Source organism: Alternaria atra, assembly GCF_907166805.1.
Source record: "Alternaria atra isolate CS162 genome assembly, contig: 21, whole genome shotgun sequence".
NCBI lineage: Eukaryota > Fungi > Ascomycota > Dothideomycetes > Pleosporales > Pleosporaceae > Alternaria > Alternaria atra.
Genome location: NW_025091319.1, coordinates 3,367,582 through 3,392,297, shown reverse-complemented (window position 1 = coordinate 3,392,297; position 24,716 = coordinate 3,367,582). Strand labels below are relative to the sequence as shown.

The 24,716-nt window shown below is 51.1% G+C and overlaps 8 protein-coding genes across 8 annotated transcripts; 4 read left to right on the top strand and 4 right to left on the bottom strand.

Annotated features, from left to right (window-relative positions):
* Positions 1 to 113: 113 nt before the first annotated feature.
* ALTATR162_LOCUS1540 (uncharacterized protein) lies at positions 114 to 1,974 on the bottom strand (the record flags this gene model as incomplete). Its single annotated transcript, XM_043309136.1, has 2 exons — positions 114 to 998; positions 1,051 to 1,974. The coding sequence occupies 2 exons, from the start codon at positions 1,972 to 1,974 to the stop codon at positions 114 to 116; spliced, it is 1,809 nt and encodes a 602-aa protein (XP_043165071.1).
* Positions 1,975 to 3,495: 1,521 nt separating this feature from the next.
* ALTATR162_LOCUS1539 (uncharacterized protein) lies at positions 3,496 to 5,089 on the bottom strand (the record flags this gene model as incomplete). Its single annotated transcript, XM_043309135.1, has 3 exons — positions 3,496 to 3,779; positions 3,844 to 4,621; positions 4,757 to 5,089. The coding sequence occupies 3 exons, from the start codon at positions 5,087 to 5,089 to the stop codon at positions 3,496 to 3,498; spliced, it is 1,395 nt and encodes a 464-aa protein (XP_043165070.1).
* Positions 5,090 to 5,770: 681 nt separating this feature from the next.
* ALTATR162_LOCUS1538 (uncharacterized protein) lies at positions 5,771 to 8,113 on the bottom strand (the record flags this gene model as incomplete). The annotated part of the gene is made up of 2 exons (XM_043309134.1): positions 5,771 to 7,628; positions 7,683 to 8,113. The coding sequence occupies 2 exons, from the start codon at positions 8,111 to 8,113 to the stop codon at positions 5,771 to 5,773; spliced, it is 2,289 nt and encodes a 762-aa protein (XP_043165069.1).
* Positions 8,114 to 11,692: 3,579 nt separating this feature from the next.
* On the top strand, positions 11,693 to 12,511 carry ALTATR162_LOCUS1537 (uncharacterized protein; the record flags this gene model as incomplete). Its single annotated transcript, XM_043309133.1, has 1 exon — positions 11,693 to 12,511. The coding sequence occupies one exon, from the start codon at positions 11,693 to 11,695 to the stop codon at positions 12,509 to 12,511; it is 819 nt and encodes a 272-aa protein (XP_043165068.1).
* Positions 12,512 to 13,339: 828 nt separating this feature from the next.
* Positions 13,340 to 14,880, top strand: ALTATR162_LOCUS1536 (uncharacterized protein; the record flags this gene model as incomplete). Its single annotated transcript, XM_043309132.1, has 4 exons — positions 13,340 to 13,586; positions 13,639 to 14,337; positions 14,392 to 14,739; positions 14,795 to 14,880. The coding sequence occupies 4 exons, from the start codon at positions 13,340 to 13,342 to the stop codon at positions 14,878 to 14,880; spliced, it is 1,380 nt and encodes a 459-aa protein (XP_043165067.1).
* Positions 14,881 to 15,711: 831 nt separating this feature from the next.
* ALTATR162_LOCUS1535 (uncharacterized protein) lies at positions 15,712 to 16,846 on the top strand (the record flags this gene model as incomplete). Its single annotated transcript, XM_043309131.1, has 2 exons — positions 15,712 to 15,730; positions 15,783 to 16,846. 2 exons carry the CDS (start codon positions 15,712 to 15,714, stop codon positions 16,844 to 16,846), a joined length of 1,083 nt encoding a protein of 360 aa, XP_043165066.1.
* A 1,399-nt stretch (positions 16,847 to 18,245) lies between these two features.
* Positions 18,246 to 21,738, bottom strand: ALTATR162_LOCUS1534 (uncharacterized protein; the record flags this gene model as incomplete). Its single annotated transcript, XM_043309130.1, has 3 exons — positions 18,246 to 18,988; positions 19,043 to 19,752; positions 19,805 to 21,738. The coding sequence occupies 3 exons, from the start codon at positions 21,736 to 21,738 to the stop codon at positions 18,246 to 18,248; spliced, it is 3,387 nt and encodes a 1,128-aa protein (XP_043165065.1).
* Positions 21,739 to 22,654: 916 nt separating this feature from the next.
* Positions 22,655 to 23,584, top strand: ALTATR162_LOCUS1533 (uncharacterized protein; the record flags this gene model as incomplete). The annotated part of the gene is made up of 1 exon (XM_043309129.1): positions 22,655 to 23,584. The coding sequence occupies one exon, from the start codon at positions 22,655 to 22,657 to the stop codon at positions 23,582 to 23,584; it is 930 nt and encodes a 309-aa protein (XP_043165064.1).
* Between the last annotated feature and the right edge of the window lie 1,132 nt (positions 23,585 to 24,716).

The following is a 24,716-nucleotide window of genomic DNA, read 5'->3' as shown; positions in this document are numbered from 1 at the left end:
TTGGATTGCGCAATACACAGAAACGCAGAGTCAAAGGGGTATATAGCCTTGCAACGCCAAACAACAGGACCAAGGATGGCACAAGGAATAACAAAGATCAAACTAGGGGGGTATCACTCAGCAATAGGACCTATATCGCCAGATTTCTTCTTGGTGAATAGCCGTTTGAGAGATGAGAAGCTACTTCGCTTCGATAGCCGCTTGGTCGATGCATCTGAGAAGGTGGACAGAGAGGTCGGCGGACGGCTTGGCATATCTGCAGGTTTAGGATGCTGTTCTGAACGATCGAACGCAGGAGAGCTGGCACTTAGTCGACTTGATATCGAACCTTTCGGCGTGCTTAGGTTCCTGCTGGGGAATAGACCAAATTGCGCAGTTTGTCGAGAGGACATGGAAGATACTGAGCGTGGCGACGGGAAGCCCGGTGTCATGGCCGATGCGCCTGATACAGAAGAATACGCCGAGTCCTTTCCGGTCAAAGGCGGGCTATAATCGCCGTTTTGCGGTTTGGCTGATAGACGTTTCGTTGCCGGTGAGCTCTCTTCTGCGGATAGATTAGATGGCGAAGACACTTTATGCTGATGTCCTAAGAGCTGACTTGTACGACTAGACTCTGCCTGCGGTGTCGTTCTTTCACGTTGCTCCTCGTTGTGCCAGGCATCACGGGAGTATCCCGACTGGTTGGCCTGGCGTCGCACATCCACATCAGCATTGGAAACAGCTGATGCGGAAGAGGAGTCTTCGCTTCGTTTTGGCGTCTCAGTGGCGGAATCACACACGTTCGTGATCTCGGGCTGTTGTTGAGGTCTTGCTCTTATGGTCGAATGCCGCTGGGGGGTTCCGAAACTAGCGGGCGTCTCCCTACCAGAAGTCGAAGCGCTCATGAATGGTGGACGCTCGGGTGGAGGTGTAGGGAGAGGTTTGTTGTTGGCAAAGTTTCGAAACGGACGTGCCTCGCGGGAGTTGGATGAATTTCGTGACGACGTACGCGTTGCAATCTAAAGTCGTTAACAAAGCTCAGGCATAGAGTCCGGCTGGCGATGCTGAGACGGAGTAGAAGATCATAGGCGGCCATACCAAACTTCGGCGACTTGCGGCACCACAGCGCTTCTCAATCTCATTGCAGTAGCTGCTCACTTGTACGAGCACAACACCCAGTCTTTCAGCCTTTGCTACAAGGCTTTGCAAAAACTGCGACCAGCCGCCGGTATTGCCACACATGGCCGAGTATATGCGCCCAATATCCTCATTGCGGTATGTCCACGCGTCCCCTACGTCGCCCAGATACAAGTCGAGTTCTTGGTTGGCTTCGCGAAATACGTTTATATCAATCAGGTAATCGTTGAGCAGTTGCGACATGCGCCCGATGGTACGTTCGATTACGATGTTGCCGTCGAGAAGTTGGGCGCGGTACGAACGGTCTTCGAGGAGGCGATCGAATTCGTTTACGTGTTCCATGGGCACTTTTAAGCATTTATGCCGGAAGAGCATGTCTTTCATGCTGCTTTCCAGGTCTTCATTCGCACGCTGCAGAAAACTGTCAAGCTCGTTGACGTGCTTTAGCAGGATATCTGCTACATCGGCGACCGACTTCTCCAGATGCTGATGCAGTAGGTGGACACCGAAAATGATCTGCGCCACAGTCTTTGTCAGGGGATGAAATTTGCCTTTTTGATTATTCCTCCAATGACAGTTGTATGTGAAGTTCCACGAGGGCTCCGAGGCGCCCTCCTCTCTGCACAGCATTTGTTGGCGAGTCTTGACGCTCTTCTTGGGATTGACGAAGGGTACGTGGCCAGTCTCGCCGGTGGCATCGAGCATGGACTCCTCAAAGGGTGCCTGCATGGACGAGAGCGGGTGTATGGGGAAAGTGGCCGTCATGATGCGTTTGTCTCGTTCGTCTTGCCATTCGTAGGAGTCGCGGTCTTCGAAGCTGTGACGGCCCCTCTGCGATAAGCGTCGAAAAGGAACCATGGCGAGGTACCGAGTCGATGTCTCTCGATCAGCTCGGATTATGATGGTGCTACAACAGCCAAAGCCAATGCAAGCCGCAACTCGCAGTTCAAGGACCCGGACTGCGCATAAGCACGAAACACAGGGTGGGAGGGTCCGGGGGCGCTGGTGTGTCGTCGTCGGGCCTTCTTAAAGACGCATGGTGAAGGATGGCATTGTGTGAAGAGGGTCGACGCCGCAGGGGATGGAAATGTTCAACGTGCCGGAGATGGCGGAAAGAAGACTGGACACGGTCCCAAGGTTCAACGACCCCTTCGGTTCGTCAGTCATCAGGTCACAGGTCACAGATCAGCCTGGGGATCTGGCACAGAGACGGGGGTTTCTGGTCGCCAGGAGGTCTGCAGGTGGTGCAGGAGGCTTGACTAGAACAAGTTTGGCGGATGCCTTAGTGCCCGAGACGGTTGGTGTTCAAAGGCAGGGCGGGGAAGCCATGGCTACTCTCCACCACACAGCTATCGCGACTAGAAGTAGACGAGCAAGCCTCAAACAAGAATAAACTTTGACATTGGCTATCCCCAGCGGCGCGCACCACTACAGATATCCGTTTCCTTGGCTGTGTTGCCACCTTTAGCTGAGTGCAAGCGTGTCAAGCAGGCATTTTGGCCATATCATCACGCATCACGCATCACGCATCACCCCGGCCAGGCCAGGCCCTCTGTGTGCGCTAGAAGATGCAATGCAGTCGCGTGTACCAGACCAAGCAACGCCTCCAAGCTTTTCCATGGCTGCCCTGAGCGACGATCCCGCCATGTTGCCGTCGTCGTCCACGGGCACACCAAGTGCCGAGGCTAATCATGGCCCGCTTTGATCTTCTAGTCAGCGAAACGGCGCATCGCGCAGCAGACGTCATCAATCGCTTCGAGCGTAAGTATAACGAGCGCTATGGTGCCTGGCCGATCCCAGCGGGAAGTTTCAAAATCGGGCTGCAAGCGCAAACTTGTGAAGTCGTGCTTGTGCCTGACGAGTAAGGCACCAACATCCAATCACAGTGCACGCGACACGCAAACCTCACGTCGCAACCATGACAATTGCTCCTTCCACCCACTAGCCCGTGCGACATACTTTTGACACTGAGAAAGAGATTGCCTTTCGCCCGCCGAGGGAGAGAAAGTTAGATCGACATGGCCCAGACTGCAAAAAACAATGGCACGAACTACCCTCTTGCGACGCCATAGCAGCAAATGATGCAACACGTAGTCTTTCCATCCCGTCACCGAGATCCGACCACAACGAACAAGGTGCGCCCATACCGGACTCATACATCGCGAAATGCAGATTGTCTCACAACAGATCGGGTGCATCGAGAATTGCAGAAAGGCCAGCAGAAAGATACATGACAAGCGGGAAGAAAACATGGCGAAAGTCGTCAGCTGCCTCTCACGACCGGCCGCGTCAGCATCGTGAGGCCTCCAAGTACATGCGCAGGCCAGGCATGAAGAACGATGGAGAGCATGAGTTATCTCGGATTGCTATCAACTTCGTTTACCAGCCCCGCCATCTGATCCAGACATCCACCACCCTATCTCCATCCGATTCCGAGTCTACCACTAGATACCATCCGAATCCTGCACCAGCCACGCATGCATGGTTTGGCCAAACCATAACCTTGTCACCAATTGTCAACTCGTTGCATTCGCTCCTCTCCCCCTCCCATGTCAAAATTCCGTGCTCTTGACTGATGCGTCCTACAATCCATCCCGTCTTATCTTCTCGCTCGTCGTATATGTGCTTAGCAGAAGCATTGCCCAGGACAGGTGTGACGATTCCTAAATGTCGGTGTACGAAGTCAGTACATGTCTCACATGCAGTCAAGGCATAGAGATTACGTACCCCACCCTGGATAGGACTTGCAAGGTTCGCGACCCATCGCGAGAGAGCCAGCTGACACAAGGGCTTCAGGCTTCGATCGTTCGTTATACACGCTTGTCACCTCGACCAACATCCTAATGCCAATGTTCGATTTAGCGAGAGGCTGGAAGGATGACGTGGCTGCGCTAGAAGCAGATGGTCTTGCGTGTGTAGCGACTTGCTGGCAGTCCAGCACCGGGTACACCCCAGCATGCAGCTCAACAACATGGTCTTTCTGTAGACGTCCAAGCACTTTATGGAATTCCCGGACCTTGGGGCTGGAGCTTGACAGCATGTTCTGTGCTGCTGTCGCCGTGGGTGTCGCGCCCACACTCAGCACCAACTTCTCATTGCAGCTTTTTGGGACAGCCTTGATTGCTGTTTCCAAGCCCACCAGCTCCTCGATGAGCCCATTCGCGGCATCGTCTTCCGAGGATCCGGCATACGAATGTCCGAAATGAGAGTAGAAGCCTTGCATGAAGCATCCAGATCCTGGTTCCTGACTTTTCTCAACTACTGTCTTGACGAGCGAAGGGAATGCGGGAGACGAGGTTTTGACGCCAGCGCGTTTATAGCCAGTATCGATCTTGATAAAGACTCCCATCTCAACCTTGGTCTCCGATGTGGTGAGTCGATCGTGGAATTTGAGAAAAGCATTCTCGTTGTCGATGATGACACTGACAGATCTGGGTTGCAATTTCGAGGCTAGGGAGATGAGACGCGGAATTCCGGATTGAGGCACTGGCACGCCATACAGGACCTTGTTAGATGAGCGTCAGTTGTGACTCTTTGGGCAAAATCTATGAGTGACGGTGTCCGAAAAATGAGATGAATGCGAACAAAGACGCGAATTGTCCTAGAGATGTATCCAAGAAATGAAACTCATAATACATACACTAGCTTCTCTCCCTTTGCCCTGCGCATCGCGTAGCTCTGGCAACAGGTTTTCTGCCTCAGCAATCGTGCTAACGATGAAGTTTGCCGGACCGCTTTCTCCGACTTGCATCTTTGATAGTTCAAGGGTCTTATGGCTCTTGACATGCGCACGAAACCCTACTTTGAGTTCTGCGCAAATACTAAGCATGGCATCGCAGTTGCGTCGTATGATGGCGCGGTCAAGGACGACGGCTGGAGTGGGGAGATCTTCCAGCTTCTGGCCTAGGTACTGTGAGAGAAGAGAGGCGTGTGAGGGGAGCGGGTAGGAGGATAAAGGGTTGATGTCTGCCATCTTGTCGTTCTAGGCGATATTCAGATTGGAGTTGCCTCAATTGGTTGTCAGGTTTAGTGTTGATGTTTGTGGTCGTGTTACTGTTATGAAGCCGCAGGAGCGTTTCTTATATAGCTCCCAGGACCACCAGCGTCGCGAAATACTTCCAGAATCAGGCACTATACTATGAGTCACTCTGCTTTCCTCAGACTCAAAAGCGAGATCTTCCCTTTCCAGAGTCTGTCGTGCTGGTTCTTATCGGCCGTAGGCGTTACTGGGGTTAGCCGTCGGAGAATGAATGTGCGATGCGGATCGGCCGCGCAGCTTCGTCGAACCAGAGAAAGACTCCTGCAAGGCCGCGGATGTTCAATAGACAAAGATGTGTGGTAAGCTGGGGGTAATGAATTCTGCTATCGTCGCGATGCTACCTCGATGGGGAAGATGTGCAATAAGCTGGGGGTAATAGTTTGACGCTGGTGGTGGACCCCGGAGTTAGTACAGAGTGGGGTGCTGCATCGCGACGTTTCTTGTGGGTCCAGCATACGAGGCGCTGATACATGAAAACACGCATGTGCACGAGAGAATGTGTACGGTCTGAATTGATGAAAGAATATGAGGTACCGAAAGTCGCTATAGTCGGTGTGCAAAAGCCATCACAAAGGTTCTCATCGTGTCTTAGCGTGTAGACTGCCGAAACCCATGCTAAGAGCCCGGTCCCGGCCACACACTACTCAACCTCCTCCTTCTACCTGTCATCGCACTTCCTGGACTAACGCTCCTGGCTCCCATGCCCGTCGCCGCAAAACTGTTTTCGAGTATAGCGTCCTCAAGATCATCTTCCTCTTCGATTCTTTGCACAATATCCGCTGGTGGCTCCTCTTCAAACACAGCCTGCAGATCGGCATGCGGACTCAACTGCTTCCAGCTCCTCCAGAAGCCAACATCTTGTAGCCATGTTGTACGTTTCGAAGGTCCGGGGCCATTGATGCTGAGTTGGCGACGTGGCTTCCACAAGTAGCGTCGCTCGTAGTGTGAGATAGCGAGGAGGATCGGAAAGTTCAAGATACGTATCGCTGAGACGTTGATCTTGTGGAACCACCGTGGCGACAGAATGAACTTGAGAGGAAGTAAGACGATGAACGCGAATAGGTTGAAAGGTGGGCGATAGGCGAATAGAGAATCGGATTTTACGCCTTCGAAGGTAAGCACCGCTCGACGGAATTGGATTTCTGCTGTCGCATCTGCTGCAATTTTGCTGAAGGTGTTGGAGAGGATCGACACCAATACTGTTAAGAATAGGGTGTTACCCAGAAAAGCGTAGATGACCATCAGGGTGGGCCCGAGTATCTCATGGAAACCGGGAGCTTCATCGATGCCTGTACCATCCAGACCAAACCAGATCCATAGCATCCACTTTGAGATGGTGATCGAGTTTGGTGAGTCTTCGTAGCCGACCGCAGGGTTGCTGATGCTCAACCATTTAAGCGCCAAAAGGAAGCCCCCGAAGCACCATACGGCGATCAGACTCAATGCAGTAAATTCCTTAACCATCGCTCTAAGTGCGATGAAAAGCATGTTCTCGGGCATAAGATTGAATGCGATGCGCGGAAATAGTATTGGCGAGGCGATAGCCAGGACGTCGAGGGCTTGTCTACCCGTCTCGTCTTGGCCCATCATCCACCCATGGAACCGCATCCCAAGATATATGAGAAAGATGCCAGCAAACGTGACATCCAAGAAGGCCCATAGCTCCTGAGTATGTACCTCCCAGCCGTGCTCCAGACATGATATTAGTTCGTCAAGCACCCAGCCGCTACCGTAGAGTAAGAACACGATCTCTGCGCCGGTTAGAAAATGGTCTTCTCGCATGGTCATGCACCAGCAGTATAGTGCGAGTAGTATGATGAACTGTACTACTTCGATGATGTTGCGTGTTCTCGGTACCATGAGACGGTACTGGTTTAGTGTCGGCGCCTTCCGTGGATCGTAAAGCGAGATGGGCTTATGCTTGTAATGATCTGGTATGATATCCATGTATACGGTCGGGGTATACACGATGCGTCCCCGATAGATAGCATCGATGACCTTTTGGCTCGCAGAACCAGCTAGCAATACTTTGCTCTCAGAGACAATAGCCACCTCCAGCGCCGTTAGTTTACCCTCATAATCGCCCTGGCCCTGGTATTCTGAACTGTGACGCGGCGGACAGCTCTGATCTGGCGCGCCTTGGAACGGTTGGAAAGGCGCTACCATAATCTGTGCTAGGAGTAATAGGCCAGCCTTTCCTGTAGACTCTTCATCATGCCGCCGGAGCACTTTCATGGCTACCAGCTCGCATAGATTCGCGCGCGTTAGGTCGACAGTCTGATGGTGTTGCTGAAACTGCTGCTCTCGAAGGAACTGCATGCGATTGACGAGCAGACAGTAAACAATGGATATGTCTTCTTCGTCGTAGAGGCGATCCACCAGTGGTTTTACGATGAGAACGTTCATGCGAGGCTCTCGGAGCTGATCTACAGTGTATGGATCCTCGATCACTGCGAGGACAAGACGTCGTATCCTAAGGCATGATTAATATCAAAACTCGGTTTCTTACCTGGCGCATTAGACATACCTGTGAATATTGAAATACGTCTTCTTGTTATTGTTCAGATCAGGCGCACTAGCAGTTCTCGTAACCATCGGCTCGCCTTGACCGTTGAAGCATCCGTCGGCACCGGCATAGTCCTCTTCAGGAAGCAATGTTTCCTGTTCCTCTCTACTCTTTGCCGATCTCAATGCATCGCTCAGCGTTCTCTGCGTTTCCATCATATGGGGACGCTTCAAGTACTTTCTAAACTCGATGTGCCTTGACGGCTTCCGCTCTGGTGACGGTCTGCGCGTAGTAGGTGAGACTCCGTCGCCGCTATTGTTGGAGGGTGCAATAGCACTGTCATTGCTGTCATGACTTTTGGTGGGATTCGGATTGAACGGTGGTCGAACGAAGGTGCCGTAGGCGGGACTGCCGCTTCTGTTCCAGTCTGGGCTTGACGTCGGGCCTGACATGTGAGGCTGCTGCCAGCCTTAGGTAATAGTGATAGGGGAGGTCCAGTAAGCTGCACGGGGCTGAGTGAGCGGGTCCTTTCCAAGGTCGCACTGGACGAAAGTGGATAAGCCTCAGGTCCGTGGAAGCTTCGTTGGAAAAAGACGCTGCGTTCTATCGAACTCCAATGCGCTTTGCACGTCGCAGCAAAAAGGTATCAAGTCTGCCCCACGACTATGTCTCGGTACTCTTGTCACGACTGATGTTTTTTCGTGAATGTTGATAAGGTGGGAAAAGAAAACATGGATCGCTGCACCGATTGGAGAGTCGGCGAGTGAAGTTTCACGCTAACGTCATTCGGTGTAGATCTTCTTGATCATCGCGACGTCACCCCTTGACAGTATCGCGAAGCTGCCAGATCTCACAACAACGTGCTTGAACAACTATCGGGTTTCTCTCATAATCATTATCGCGAGACTCTTTGCTCATTGTGAATAAGGACGCGCCATCAACTGGGTGAGGGATGAAGGTTCGTCATTTCGTAGTCGCACACGTGAGCTGCTCGCCGAGCTACGCCATACTTGCGGGATTAACCTCCGTGACGAGCGTTGAGATGCATCTCAGAAACAACCAGTAAGAAAGATGAGGCTGAGAAGGAGATGGTCTCGGTAATCTCTACATGTTCGATTGGCAGATGTGTGCTCGTGGCCTACTAGGAAAGAGACACGTGTTGACGTACACCAGCCGCATTTTGGAGCGGTGTCTTTGTGATGGGTATCTCACTACACCCCGGACCCCCACTGGGGACTACATTATATGTACCATCTAACCAATCGAGATACCTCGAACCCCACTGCTATCTGTCTATCGTCCTCGGAGGTCCCTCAATCGGACCGAATCGCTTTTGTGGCGCCTACATCGAAGCCCTGCCACGCTTGAGGTCTTTCCTTCTAGGTCTAGTGGTAGCGTCAGCTATGTGTTGGATTTGTGAGTTATACTATCATTCAGCATGTGGACTTCATTGTGAGCGTTTCAGGCTCCTTGATGTCGATATATTCCCGCGGGTTATTCAGGAAAGATACTTCGGAAGGTCACGACGGAACAACACACCTATCAAGACTTTTTTTTTTACTTAATTCCGGGCCATACTGCTCTTCGCGAGGGATCCAGTCACCGGTGGCAAAGTCCACGTAGCATTCTGCGAGAAATCGGCGCAAAGGGTCAGTAGGCGGACAAAAGCGATAGATATTGTTGATCACGTCGTTTATAGGAATGTACCGCGCATCGCCTGGCCAGGTGTGATGGAAGAGGTTCAAGGTTGCGCAGAAAACAACCTTCCAGGACGTTGAGTATTGCGATTGGCCGCAAGATATGTAGAGACCGCTTAGCCTATCGTGCCGTGATTGGGCGAGATTGAACATGGATGAACTGCCATCGGGCGAATTTCGTAGGTTGGGAACGTCGCCAATGTGAAGCGTAGTAACGTAGTCCTTGATAACGCCTGGTTGTTCGGCTGTCAGGTCCACCGTGTCGGTATGGATCCTCTCGCAGTGAAGAGCTATCCTTGTGTACTTGTATGCGTGTAGAACCACAAAGGTAGGGTTTGCGGATGAGGAAGATGACCTTTTCGGCATTTGGACTAGAGGGCCTGTGTTAGATGAGGAAAACGATTCTGGAAGTGGGGGTTATACTTCTCTACCATGGCTCGCAATTCGAGAAGCTTTTCGAGTACTTGCGCCATGACAAGATAGGTTCTTGATCGGACATGTTAGGTCGAAAAGGTTTTGTAAGCGATCATGGAGGGCAGGCAGGGCCATCTGTAGTTTTCACGTTAAAAAAACTGATCACCGTATTCCCAAAGAGCTGAGGTGTATCGGGTTGCTGGGCTAAAAGCATCACTTGTCATTTATGCTACCGATGTACACCTCGGCCGAGTGATCACATGGCGTCCATGGAGTCAGAATAGTATGTTGTAAAACCAGATGCTACAGCTTAAAAGTCTAGGTAGGGAAACGAGGGAAGGGTACATGTCCACATAATTCTTTCGCCTTACTAAACTTGGACTCCATCACCTTTCTAGTAGATATCCAGCAGGGCTCTTGATTACAGTAGTGTCACTTGAAGGGATGTTTGAGCTAGACATCTGAGTACAAGACTGGTAGCTGAGTTCGTCGGGGTAAGTCGGTACCTCCAGGGGCGCACCACGGCGACCTCAGTTACTTGGAGGATCAAGTGGGTAGGACCGGACCTGTAGGTGGCTCGTCAGCGTGTTCGAGGCGCTGCAGGTGCCTAGGCTGATGTTTGAAGTATCTTAGCGTACGTGGGTCATGGGTTGGACTACACCTTGGTGTATGGAACTGACGGCTTCGGAGAGAAGGATTTGGTTGGGAAAATATAGGTCGCTAGGCCGGTTTCGATATCGTGAGACACACCGAGTGGGTTTCTGCGATGCCGTTTTGTTGTCGTGTTTGCTGGACTGAGGAGTGGTGGGAGATACTGTGTCGTATCATCAATGCAGAAAGTACGGTGAAGAACACCAGAGCAAATGCTCCGAATCGTTGTAGAGACTTGTATAGTGGTGACGAGAAGGAAGCGTCGTTGCCAACTCTGTCTGTGAAGCCGAGATTACTGCAAGCAAGAATACCATCGGTGGCCAGTTCAATTTTGTTTTTGACATGATCCTGTTCGATAATTACTATATTCTGCTCCCGTGCTACATTCCTGCTCTATCATGAAACCCCATGAGCATTGTCACTGCCGCAGAAGTAGGTCTATGCCCCCTGGTGGTTTGTGGAGGTTCGAACGTCAGCTTTGGTCGAATATGGCCCGCCTCGCACAACGTTCGTTACACTGAAGTATCTCTGGGGTAGCATGCCGGCGCTTGATATCTTGAATATCAAAGACCACGAAGACACGACCGACACTGTCCACCGCGACTTTAACCTTCTCTTCGCTGCGTCTGGCGACCTCCGAAGCGCGATCAAATCTATCCTTGGATTACCGAACGGGTGCACTAGGGGAGTCACGGCTGCTCTCGATGACATAAACTTCCTGTTCGTGGTGCACAATGCCATTATGCTCTTGATCGCACTGCATCGGGATCCCGAGACCGTAGTTCTGGCGTCACATGACTCCGCGATATCGCGCGAACAGGACCGTTTGCCCACCCGAGATACCATTATCCTACCTAAGGCAATGCCTGCACACAGAGCTCTTTTCCGCCCCTGAACCGCGTCATTCTTTTCAACACTCATCGTCTGTACAACCAGCGTGACCCGCCCTTTACGTGATAACGGCCGCGTAGCCAATAGAATCGTCGAAATCTGCTTGCCGGCACTCTCAGTCTTCTACGGCTGGCGCACCTGCCAGAGGTAAAGGCGTGACTGTTCGTATCGTTGGTGCCTGACAGGCATCAATTCATATCGAGATTAGCGGGTTAAGAGGACTATCTTTGCGGGCGATGGATCAGATCTACCTAGGTATTCAATATTACACTCCTTCTCTTTGACCAAACTCACAAGTACTCGCAGTTACTCGCAGCCTCATTCTTCGCTTTGATTCAGCTCTTGCTACCTCTGCCGCTTTGTCGAACCTCTGCCGCCATGTCCTCTAACTCTCTTAAGGACTACTATGCGGACCTCGGTCTCGAACTTGGCGCTTCCACTGGAGCCATCAAGAAGGCGTTCCAGGGCCTTGCTAAGAAATACCATCTTGACAAGTCAGGAGTAGCGGATGCCACGGTTTTCCGCCACGTCCGCGAAACTTTCGAACAGCTCTCCAATGCTGAGTACCGCGCTCAATACGACCGCTCCTACTGGCGCACAAAATTCCAGACCGAGGTTCCGACTCAACAACAGAACAATGATGAAGGTGAAGAGAACTTGTGCGGCACATATGCCACCCGATATGGCGCTGAGACCCAAGATGAAGCCCCTAGAGCAAGTCCACCGCCTGTCAAGTCGCGACGTAAGCCCAACGAGCCGAATTGGCAGTACTTCTTGGGAAAGGCGTGTACCGCTTGGCAGAAGGAGGAGGCCGCCTACTGTATGAGGCACCCTGAGATTTACGAGAGGTGTGTGGACTCATTTCTTTCATACCTTGCCTTTACTAAAGTGCTCCCCAGCCCGCTCAACAGTGGCGCTCCAACTCCTAAGCCTGGAGGTATGGCACATGGCATGGTCGTCCTGATGTCCCACCCCTGCATCCAACAAAGCTGCATCTACAAGAGCACAGCGTGGCGTCTTCAGACTGGTGACGAAGATCAATGCGTATTCTGCATGGCCGTTCACACCGGCGGTAGGAGATGTCCCGGCTGTGAGGTGCTGGCATGTAAGACGTGTGTCGAGAAGGTTCGCGCGTTGGAGCGGAGCCCTTTTGAGGGATTGAGGTCGAAGGCGCAATGCTGCTCGTCCGGTGGTTAAAGCGAAAGGTGGGATGGTGTACAAGACGAGTCGTGATGGGAATCTTCATGGAAGGTCGAATAGGCTTAAGGTACTAAGACATGCAGGAATTGATGCACAAAACCTCATCTACGTGATGCATGATCTCTGAGTGCTCTCATGATGCGTTACCTCCAAAGTCAACATATTTTGACACCGCAAAGGTCCAGAGTCCGTCGTCCTGGAGGTCGTTGTGCGCAGTCAGGGTGGGTGAATGCTTCCAGAGCACGTTATGGTCGTATTTGAAACCCAACCTCCTAGGTTTCACGCGGCAGCTCTTCGCGTGCGAAGCTGCGGTCGGTTGCTCCTGCCGCCCCTGACCGTGCATTGACCCCGCACATCCAAGACCTGGGCACGGGCTTGCATCATTGTTGCATCCCAGTGTCCCACATTTCAGAAACGCCGTGCTGTGTCACTCCACTTATTGACGCGCAATACGTCCAAGGCCATCGTCAGCCCGTACCGCGAGGGTGGCCCCATGTATGGTACCCGGTCTTGCACAGCTCCGCAAGTCTTGATTGGGATCAGCTTGTCCTGGTGCACGAGGCCGACGTTCTATTTGCAACCATTGTAAGTTAGCATACCGTGTTCGCATCTCCTGTCGTGGGAACGTGGACGGCGTTAGCACGGGACAACAGCACTCCAATCCAATCCATTCACCGGACCCTTGCGGAACTAGCGCCGTTTACAACCTCTTGACAGATTGAGGTCTTTGGACTTCTACTTTCCTCCGTGTTTGCTGGTCATACACTTCATAACAACCAACCAACGCCTTTCGCTCATTTTCAACAACATTAGTCCACATTCAACATGGACCTTTACCGAGCTACATTCGCTGGATCGCTGCTGCTCAATGCACTCGCCTTCTACCAGTCGCACCGCTCACGGAAGGCGGCGGTCGTAGAGACCGTGACTACGGACAAGAAGGATGAACACGAACATGTAGAGCCTGATATGGAGGGCCTGAGCAAGTTAAAGAAGCGTTTCTTTCCTATTTATTTGCTGGTCAATGCGGCGGACTGGCTTCAAGGACCATACATATACCCAATCTATAAGGGTAAGTTCAAGCAACCATCATCTTCTGGCCTACATGGCTGATTCAAGTGTAGACGAGAAAGGACTTCCCGAAGAAACAGTCGCATTCCTATTCCTCATAGGATTCATCTCGGCCGGCATATCCGCATCTTTCGTAGGCACACTCGCAGACCGATACGGGCGCAAAACAGCATGCTTAGGATACTGCGCTCTTTATTCTATATCATGCGCCACCCTCCTGTCCGACAACATCTACGTTCTCTTCTTCGGTCGCATCCTGGGTGGTGTGTGCGGAACCGTCCTTTGGAGCGTCTTCGAAAGCTGGATGGTCGCTGAGTTCAACCAGCTCATGCTCCCAGACAGCGAACCCCATCTGAGCGCGATATTTAGCACGATGACTACTTCCAACACATGTGTAGCGATCGGTGCAGGTATCTTCGCTGAATGGGCGGTCAGAATGACAGGCACAGCAAAGGCACCGTTCATGGCTTCCATTGGCTGCTTGACCCTGTCTTTTCTTGCTATTTCAAGATACTGGGGAGAGAACTATGGGACGAGCAGCCGGAGAGCGTCAGAGACTGAGGGGCTGCTTCAGCAGGAAGAGGCTACTCCAGCTCCTCCAGCCACGTCCGCTCTCCGAACGATTCTGCGAGATCGCAACATTATGATGCTCGCATTGGTATCAGGATTCTTCGAGGGGTCCCTTTTCCTGTTCATTTTCTTCAAATTCCCAGCATTGAAGCTCAGCCATAAACTGGCGGGCTCAACAGATGGTAAGCAACACTCTATTCAGCTAACGGCAACATGACAAAGTTAATATCTAGCAGAACTTCCTTTTGGTCTCATCTTCGCCATCTTGATGTGTTCTATGATGTTTGGCTCCCTACTTTACAAACACCTCTCTACATCTGCAACACCTGTGCCGGCGCAAAAGATGCTGACAGGCATCCTGGCTCTTTCATCCGCCTGTTTCTTTGTTCCTGGGCACTTCCGCGACGAGCGCGTTACATTATGGTGCTTCTGCATCTTCGAGCTATGCTGCGGAGTTTACTACCCCGCAATGGGCTCGTTGAAGAGTAAGCTTGTTGAGGACGGCTCAAGAGCCAGCATTTACGGCATTCTTCGAATTCCACTGAACGTGTTTGTTGTGCTTGCTTTGAGTACCACGAAAGAAGGTAAGCACTAGTTTTTTGTCCAGATCTGAGAGCCAAGAACTAACTATCGATCCAGGCGAAGCGCATCGCGATACGGTGTTTACCACTTGCAGTGTGCTCCTGGTGGCGGCTGCAATAGTCGTTCACAAGACACTGACATGATCTCATTATACTCTCCACTTTCCTTTCTAGTCAATCTGCATGGCGCTAAGAATAAACATAACCTCGGGAATGTATAACCATCATCAACAAGCCTCGCGCAAAGCGGAGCAATACCCAAGATAGCCACATCGCGAAATAGTGATTTACACATACAATACCCACACTTCCTTTCCATAGATAATAGATCCATGACATCATGCATTGCGACGCGTCTTTGGAAGGTGCGTCCTGAAACACGTGCCTTTTTCAGGAGAACATCGAGACAAAGACACGAGCGAAACAAGACTTGATGATGATCAGCCGACCCACATGTGCTCCGCCGCTCCATCGTATGTCGTGCGGCTAACGAACTTCCCCGTCATCCACTAATCACTCCCTAGCTCTCAATGGTGCGAAGATAGCGGCGTGCGGCTTGAGCGGGGTTTCGTATGATCAAGGCCGCACGGGCCCATGGACGTTCTTGCTCGACTAATGCTAAATCTGTAACGGGGCATTACCTGTTGTTTGGTTGCGATAAGCGCTCGGCAGATGTACACGTAACACTGTTGGTTGTTCCGCTGTTGTCGTTTCGCACGTCCTTGGCACATTCGAAAGGGCCGACATCACGCGGCCAAACCAGGAGCGTTGTTTGAGGGTCTACTCGTTACGTGAATCTTCTGAGCACTTGGCTTCACTTTTGTTTGCTCCTCCCTTCTTCCTGCCTTGTCTTTTGTGTACGCTTGACGCGATCGTAACGTTACCTCCACCGATTCAACTCAGAGGTTATATATCACCGTCTTTTTTGGCTCAACTCTTCCCACCATCTACAACATCACTCTTTTACCCGCAAAGATGTTCAGGTCTTTCGGTGGTACGCTCAGTCAACTCTTTCATGCTTGGAAATTTACTTACAAGTCTGGCAGCCCGCATATTCGCTGGGATAGTTGTCGTCGTTTTCCTAATCGTCATTTTCCACAATGAAGAATCCGCTGGTACGGCTCTACTTCCCTACCTGCCCGTCCTTCCATCAACGGGCTCTTCGCAAACCTCCTCTATACTCCAAGCATGGATAAAAGACCGATCTGCACTGTCAGAAAAGTCGTGGAAGAAGAGCGTCGAGCTTCGCGACCAGATGGCGAAGCAGCATCCGGACAACCCGAAGATTCCATTCTTCCCAATGGACTTTCTGAAATACCCATACACCATCTGGGACTTCTTCCCAGCGACATGGACATGCCCCCACGACATCCAGCGTGTCGGCCGACTCGGTGACGGAGGAAAGTGGGTTTGCGGGATGAACATCTATGAGAGTCTTCCCGCACCCAAATCCGCACCCGCAACCATCGGATCGCAGGAACCCCTCTCGAACGCACAAGACGGCCTCGTCATGTATAGTTTCGGCATCAATGGTGAATCCTCGTTCGAAGCCGAAATGCTCGAACGTGTTCCTAGCGCCCGTATCTGGGGTTATGACTTCTCCGTTGACGCATGGGGTCCGCAAATCGCAGAGAAACACCGCCATCGCACTTTCTTCAAGAAGGTCGGGCTAGGCAAAGAGGACAAGCATGACTCCGAGCCGCCATTCTGGACTCTTCCTAGCTTGATGAAGCAAAACAACCACACCTACATCGATATCCTGAAAATTGATATCGAAGGTAGCGAATACGACGCTTTAGACACTATGATGGACGCTTTCGACAACATGAAAACAGCATCTGGAAAGTCTGTCCTGCCTATTGGCCAGGTCATGATTGAACTCCATCTCGGCGACGGAATCAACACTGAGAACGCGAACGCCGGGGGCAACGTAGACTTTGGGCGGTTCAGAACTTGGTGGGAGAGGTTGGAGCGCATGGGCATGCGACCCGTGTGGATGGAGATCAATCTCTTTGCCGTTACACTAGGTAAGAGTAAGGCGAACCCAAGGTGTACGGAGTATGTTTGGGTCAATGCCAAGGACCAGAGAAGTGTCCTTTGGAATCTGTAGATACCTAGCATCTGCTTCGGCTGCACGATCAGTGGCAGTGGCGTTCGGAGCTTGGAAATGGCACACTCGATGATTTTAGGTACAACCAAATGAACTCTTTTTTTTCGTTGACGATACGTGTCTCTGTTTGAACTATGTGATGTGATTGTTTTCCCCAACTCTACAGTACCTGAGGATTGCATGTGCCGCGTGATGCAAAATTGAGGCTTGACTAAATGTGATCTAGCGCACAATCCTCCGCCCTCCACCAATCTCTCGGTGCTGCACGCGACCTTATATCCGTTCCGCGCGAACCATCCAGCAAGACCAAGAAGGAGACAGAAGCCGACAAGCGAACAACAACCCGCGCCATGCAGGGCGTCCAAGCTCGACAAGCCTTGTCTCAAACCTACTACCTATGCCTCACATCCTACGCCTTGCCCGGGCAGCCAGCGTTTCGGCCGCCGAACACGGTCCGCGTTACACAAACAGCCTCGCAATCTACACCAGTTGCCCAGACGTTTTGTCCAAAGACTTTGCAGCTGACCGTAGAGACTGCCATCCAGCGGGTCCGCTGAAGTTGGTCGAAATTTACTTTTTACACCAAGGACATCGCAATTTTAATGATGATGTTTGTCAGCTGAACTGGCAGTAAGCTGTGGTTAGATTTCCCCACAATCCGCTATCCCACCTCCAGTCGCCTACATCGATACCGAAGTCCAATATCCGAAGAGCGACCGTTGGTAAGCCCTAGAAGCCTGTATGCCTAAAAGCGCATGCTCTCGTGCATATCTCAGCCATCAACGCAAACTCACCTTGTTGATGGTATCCTGGATTATTATACATCGTGCCACCCAAACTTCAGCGACTAATCCGAAACCACGCCAAGCGCCGAGACTTTAGCAGCCACCACTTCTAGAAATCTGACTGCCCGGGGAAAATAAGGTTATGTCGCTGGAATCTGAGGGCTGTACAACTATAGAATTCTGGATGATGTTCAGATTTAAGGACTTTTATTCTGATGAGAGAGCTTGTAGCTACAAGGACAGTCACAGATGGCCTGGGTAGACTGCTTTTATACGAAGCGGGCCGGGCCGAACACCATTAAGAATACATGTGTGTCGCGGAGAGAAGCCTGCAAGATTTCCACAGCGCGAGGTGGTCGAGGTAAACTACTGTGCTTGCCTTATTCATCTCCATGGATGCGAATGCTATCGACAATTCCATACCTCTCTACAACGTGATACAGAGTGCGAGTAAGACTGCGTGCGCAATAGTGCACACAATGGTCACTAATTCTCACCCGCTAGCGTTGATATGGTCAGAGTGGGGGGCTTTGAGGTCGGCTCTGTACATTAAGAATAACACAAAAATCTCTAGTAACACCGGTGTATTAGTATATCGTATCTCTGGTCGAGACTCACTCTCCGTTACCAAGTCCACTACCAAAAACCTTGTCTATCCTAGTCGCCCTCTCCCACACTACATCACCCTTTCCGTCCTTACTACCCTTCTTCTTGAAGTAAAGTATCCGATGCTGAGGTATGAATTCCTCGTCCGTTTGCTCAGTTTTCCACTTTTCAAGTCCAGTCTCTTTTGCGCCCAAGAAGCGGTCTTCATATCCAATAATGTAATCACTCGGATCAAGACTCGGATCCCAGCGTAGGCGATTGAGAACGTCAGAGGCAGGACGTAGTTTGGTTCTCGACAAAGGTGTCGAAGTAGGCTTTGGACGCTGAGGTATGGCACGCTGGGGCTTTATCTCATCAGCATCTTCAAAGTCTTTGTCAACTATATCTTCGTCGTCGTCGGAGTCTGAATCCATCTCTGCAGCATAGATACCCCACTCCCGATCATCCAACTCCAAGTCTTTGACTTCGCTAGATCTTACTATCGAGGCATCAATCCAAGACGTACTTGAATCGAAGTTTTTCTCGTCCGTTTGCAGCTGCGTCAAGAAACGATCCAGTACTTTTTCCAGAGCCTCTTTCGCCACTTGCTTTTCCTCCACACTCTTCACAGAGACGGCCTTCTCAGCTTTTGAGATTCCAATTAGGTAACTCCCTTGATACTCTTTGCCATCGCTGACATCTTTCGAACTGCCATCAACGAAGCGGGCCGGCCAGATCTGTACTCCTGAGTTGGGTATAGCTTTGTGGATGTCTATTATAATTAGTACAACCATTGCACAAGAAGTACAGATATTAGAATGCTTACCTATGACGAGTGATATGCACCGAGACTCGACCCAGCCGACTAAACTTTTGCCCTTCGCCAACGTTTGGCCCCAGAACTGTATATCAACTTTGACAAAACTGTTGTAAGCGCGGAGAAAGTCTGCAACCCCATGCGGGAGATTTGATGCTAGTTCCGAAGTTGACGGTGCACCGAAGAACGCCTCCCACGTCATCCCTAGCTTGCATAGCTGCTGTTCCGCGGTCTTGAAAGCCTTGACTAACAACTGCAAGCCAGGGACAGTAGCCGTATGGGCGATGTTAGAGTTGGGTGCGTGGTAGCCCAGCACTACCATTGGCTCTCTTGTGCTGCGGTAGTAACGCGGTCGCTTTTTGTGGTGGATAGCATCGTAGACGATGTCGTTCGTCCAGTCAAAGTGAGCGTAATAATGGAAGAAACTCGCGACTATGTCTGCAGCTGTGACTGAGCCAGAGTCTTGTCCAAGCTTTTTGCAGATCCAGGTAAGCATGAGCGTGATATGGACGCCGCCAAGAAAACCGAACTTCGCACTATAGATGCCACGCTGAATAGCCCATAGCTTGATGCAACGATAAGCTAGGCGGAACGCAGAAGGCGAGGGCAATGTACGTTGAATGTAGAGTAGATCGCGGTAAGGCTTGAGTTTGCGAAGTGAAAGTACAGAAAGGTTGAAGATGGGGTCGGATGCTGGAATGTTGCGGAACTCGTGCCACCTGTTTGCTACCTGTCAGCATCATTGCGGAATAACTATTATGTGAGACTCACCTTTCGACGACCTGAGGCGCAGAGCAGTATTGCAAATCCATGAGTATCCCGTTGACAGAAAGTTCGAGCATGGTGCCTGTACTAGCTTCGACCTTCCGCAAGATCCTAACACCTTGACTTTCGGCTTTGGTAAGTCGTTGCCGAGCAAGCTTGAAGAAGGTCTTCGAGCTGATGGTACCAATACAAAGGCAGTCAATGTCTGAATCTGGCGTCCATACACCCAGCGCGTACGAGCCAACCGGTACTATGACCAACGGTATGTCAGACTGCACTGGGTTCGCATCGTCCGATGTACCAAGTAAGATGTTCTGGAGGCTGGCGAATGCTTCGCGCCAGTCGTTCACTTCTTTCTCGTTTGGGAACATATCATGTGCCTCAAGCACAGAATGTAAGCTCGCGGTGTCTGTCATGGCTCCCGTTGCTCGCTTATATTCAACGATAGGCTGTTCTGACGACATATCCTTACTCCTGTCGTTCAATACCGCCGTATCCATCAATCGAATCCTTGCTCTCACGCCGTAATGGTCACTAGCAACAACCTGCTCGCCGTAAATCATCTCCGGAACGCCGAAATGGTTGAAGCGGGCTATACGGAGCGATTCTTGCGGCCGGACTAATATCCTATCGTAGCGTTGTGGCCGATCATGCGAAGTGGTGGTTGTCCCTGCAGCAAGCCGGTTGTTCTGGGGGTCGAACGTTGCTCCCTCTTCACCCTCGAACAGATCACCAGGCTCAGTAACACTTGTTTGGTCCACTCCTTCGACACGTGCGACAGACCATGAATCAGACAACCCAGCTTCCCGAATCTCACTCTCGATTGCTGATAGTGCGGATACAGTCTCGCTGGATATGGACTGGTTCTTCGCGGAGGTCTCGATGGTGTAGGTCGACGTGACGAGGTTAAAGTCGCCGGCAATTACCCATGGTTCGTGTCTGTAGTGTCGCTCCAAGTAACGTATTAGAGTCCCCATTTGAGATTTCTTGGTAGCAACCGAGCCGTCAGTAAGGCCAGCAGTCAGATGCACGCCAGCAACAACCAGACCCTCTGAAGCCGCAGAGCTAGACGTCGCTACGCCTCTGAACTGTGCAACAAGAGCACTCTTGTGTTTGCGATGGAAGGGAACCGAGTGCCAGCGAAACGGATAGCGACTTAGAATAACGACGTTGCGCAAACTAGGAAGGGGGCCGAGATCGTTCTGCCTGGGTGGTCCATGCGAAACAAACGGATACCTTTGGGCGATTTGTTTCACATCCGGACAAAGCCGCAGTAGATGACTAAGGAAGTCATCGGAGACTTCTTGTAGCACTAGTACGTCGGCTATCGCTGACTCGGACAGGATAGTGCTGATAATCAACGGATCACGATCATGGTCTGGCGGATACTCGGTATCTACCAGGACGTTGTAGCTCGAAACAGTGATTTCCTTGACTTCAGCCTCGCTCTTGTCTTCACCTGTGTATGCTGACCATTTGTATTCGACTGGATCAAAGCAGAGTGCTGGTTCGGCTAGCATTTCGTGATCGTCAGAAGCCGTCTCTTGCTGACCTCTGTCGCCATCAGATTGAACCGTAGGCAGATTTGAGCTGGGTGCTTTCACCCAGTAGTCCGAGCTATGAGGTCTCCAGACATCTTCCGGAGACCCGATGTCGATAGTTCCATACAGTCTCATGTGATCCGTTGGGTGTGTGCCAGTCGTCCTCTCGCGAATCAGGATAGCAAGCGTGCCGACGCGGAACCGCATATCAGGCAGTAAACGCGCCTTGCCTAGGAGGTACGACTGTGATAGCAGAGGATTGCCTTGCGATTGGCCAATAGTAAGATGCGGTGTAGATCGAGCAGGTCCCTGGCCCAAAGCTTGCAGTACAGTCGTACGGAGCGACACGAGAGGCGAATCATCATCCTCGCCCCCGTCATCGGTAAGGAACACAGTCATATTGTTCTTTTGAACGAAGCCACCGGCTTGAACCAATTCTATATCAATCGGAGTCCCTTGGTCAAGATGTTCTAACAAATACTCTCGAATTTGTTGTTGTGCTTTTGGGAGTTGCTCAGGTGCTACAAAAGGATAAATAAGGTTGATGTGCGGTGGCCACTGCAGATAAGAAAGAACAAGGTCAATGTATGTCTCTCATATGTGTAGTTGGGCCAAAACTTGCCTTTCCGTAAGCCTTGTCGTAAAGTTCCCGCAAAGGGTCAACGTGACGGCATTGAGAGACCGGCGGAACAATGCACAACGCCGTGTCGTATGATGTCGTTGACATTTTAGTCTCAGGTGGAGCTTGGTCGGTAAACGCCATAATCTGAATGTATAGGAGATGCACAAGGAGCTATTGCAAAGGGGATCTTGAACACGTAAAGAACGACCACGGTATTGACTATTCTGCGCTCTTGCAAGTATCTAGCGACCTTTATGTATTATATAAATCACAACCAAACACTTGACTCCACCCGGTGTATCACCCTATCTCCTGATCGGGCGGGATATGTGACTCCTGGAGTCATTGAGCCTTATGCGTGAGGCGCAGGCCAAGTGAGCCAAAATGAGTCATTTGCGCTAACCAAACACGGGTCTCGCGCCACAAGAGTCGGGTCCATCGAAACAAGACGCTACACGAATGCGCCATCTTGTTGGAAGATTACTTGTAACAGCATTTTGGGCATACTGTAAGATGACTCCAACAAATTCGAGGGCTGTTCATGCCTAGGTGAGATGAGAGCAACGCGCGGAAGCTCTCCAACGGCCCGAGCGTCAAGTGGGGTCAGTGCGTCATAGGCTCTGGTACACGACGCGAATAGCCCGTCAACTTTCATTCTTACACCATCGTCGCAATTCCTAGCAGACAGCAGCTATGGTTGGCTTACTGGACTTACCGAGCGAACTGCTCTTCAATATCATCGACCTTGTGCTTTCAACGCCAACTGTGCAACCAAAGAACGGCACACGTTATCGGCCCAACTGGTGGAACACCTCTCAACGCAATCTGTACTGCATACCCAACCTGGATCATTTGAAAAGTCCGAAGGTCATAAATCTGCTACTCCTCAACCGAAGAATATACATCGAGACTATTGAATACCTCTCAAAAGCGCCGCGAAACTTCGAGGTCGACATCGCAGTTGTAAACGATCATTGGCTCTGGCCGACACCACGCGTTGCTCCCGTACGCAAGCTTGACGGAATTATCGAAAGATTAGATGTCAATATCATACCCTGCTGTACCGGAGGACAGCGGTCCCTGCAAACGGGTTGGGATGATGACATTGGGCAAAACATGTTTGATCTGTCTATGGGAAACTTTGCTGCAGAGGTACTTCTAGCCCCATTGCTCTACTTCTTGCTTTATTCGCAAACGGACGTGTGCATAGACAAGCACATATCAAAGGTCTTCCAGGGTTTAGAAATTTGGGTCGACCCACCTCTAGATGCTCATCTGTCTGACCATTTAGACGATGGCCAGGATCTGCCCATTACTCAGATTGATACTGTGGCAATCTTTGTTGACACGTCAAGATATGGAAATGGTAATGAGAGTTTAAGCCCAGTAGTAGTGCCTTCACGGAAGATTCAAGGTCTCGCTCACCTCGATTTCGAGCAACTGTACCCAATCGACCGTGCAAAGTCAGAACACTACCTTCGTGGACTGAGCAGCTATATCGATGAGTGGACTCGCACTTGGAGCACTGAGAGAGTAGGGGAAAGAATCGGCAGAATACAGTTCTATCTTGACAAAGAAATGTGGAAGGAACTGGATTTCACAAGGCGTGACACAGGTGTTTGAGCCATAACTTGCATTCCATAGGACAAACCACCTCACGAGGATTCTACAACCTTTGGGGATACGACATGGTGTTTTCAATCCCTTGTCACATGCGTACGACGCAAACGACGCCCAACCTCTTGAACCTACTGAATGGATGTGTCTTCGACATTGTGAGCATTATTGCGTCCGCGCTACGCCTTGCTACTCCCTAGGATGCTGAGCGGCGTCGAAACGGCGGTGGCGTTTAGAGCACCAGGATTTGCTACATCAATTCTGAAGCCGCGTACAAACCAAACGGCCTCGTGTTGCTCAAGTCGAAGATGACTCAGAATCAACGGAGCTGAGGTGGAAGTTGTGACGAGATAGCCAAAGTCTGGATTGTAGTCGCCTACCTACGGCATCGAACACCACAAGAAGCTGAAGCCGGGTGTGCGTGCAGATTTTACACCGTATAAGACGTATGGCTTAGTCCGCAGCACATCGTAGGGTAGCACTTAGCGTTGGATGGATCGGATTGGGATTTACATAGCGCACAACAAGATCGACAGGACGAGGATCCAGAACTTTTCCGTACGATCACTTTTGCATTCCCTGAGACTTGGATAGAGGAGGATTCTGGTCACCGGCTGCTCGCGCAATCGAGTATTCGTTGGGAAATCGGGAGGTGGGTTCATCGCTCCTCTGTGACTTGGAGCAACAGAAACAAGCTTCACAATGACCGACTCTAAAAGGCAAGCGTTTACGGCAGTACGGCAGGTGGGGTTCGTCATTCTACGATAATTTGCTCTGGGATCGAACGATCCTGCAGCCACGTTGGAAAAACAATTGAAGATCAGCAAGGAACTGACGCGCAAAGGATTGATTGGGATTATGGAGCAGGTTCAAAGAAAAGCATGGAAAAATGTCAGTGACGCATTTCGCATTGGCGTCATCACGTGCCCCGCTCTCCAGCCACCAATCATACCAGTATTGTGGCTTAGCGTTTGAAAACTATCCAATACCATAACGCGCCGAGAAAACGCAAGGGCAACACGGTCGTTGTCGTGCAACAAGACCAAGCACGTTTCCGCGGGCCCAAGTTTAATCTGGGTGCGGGTTGGCTGACGGTGACAGTGACGGTAAGTGACGATTGCGTCAAATGAGCAAGAGT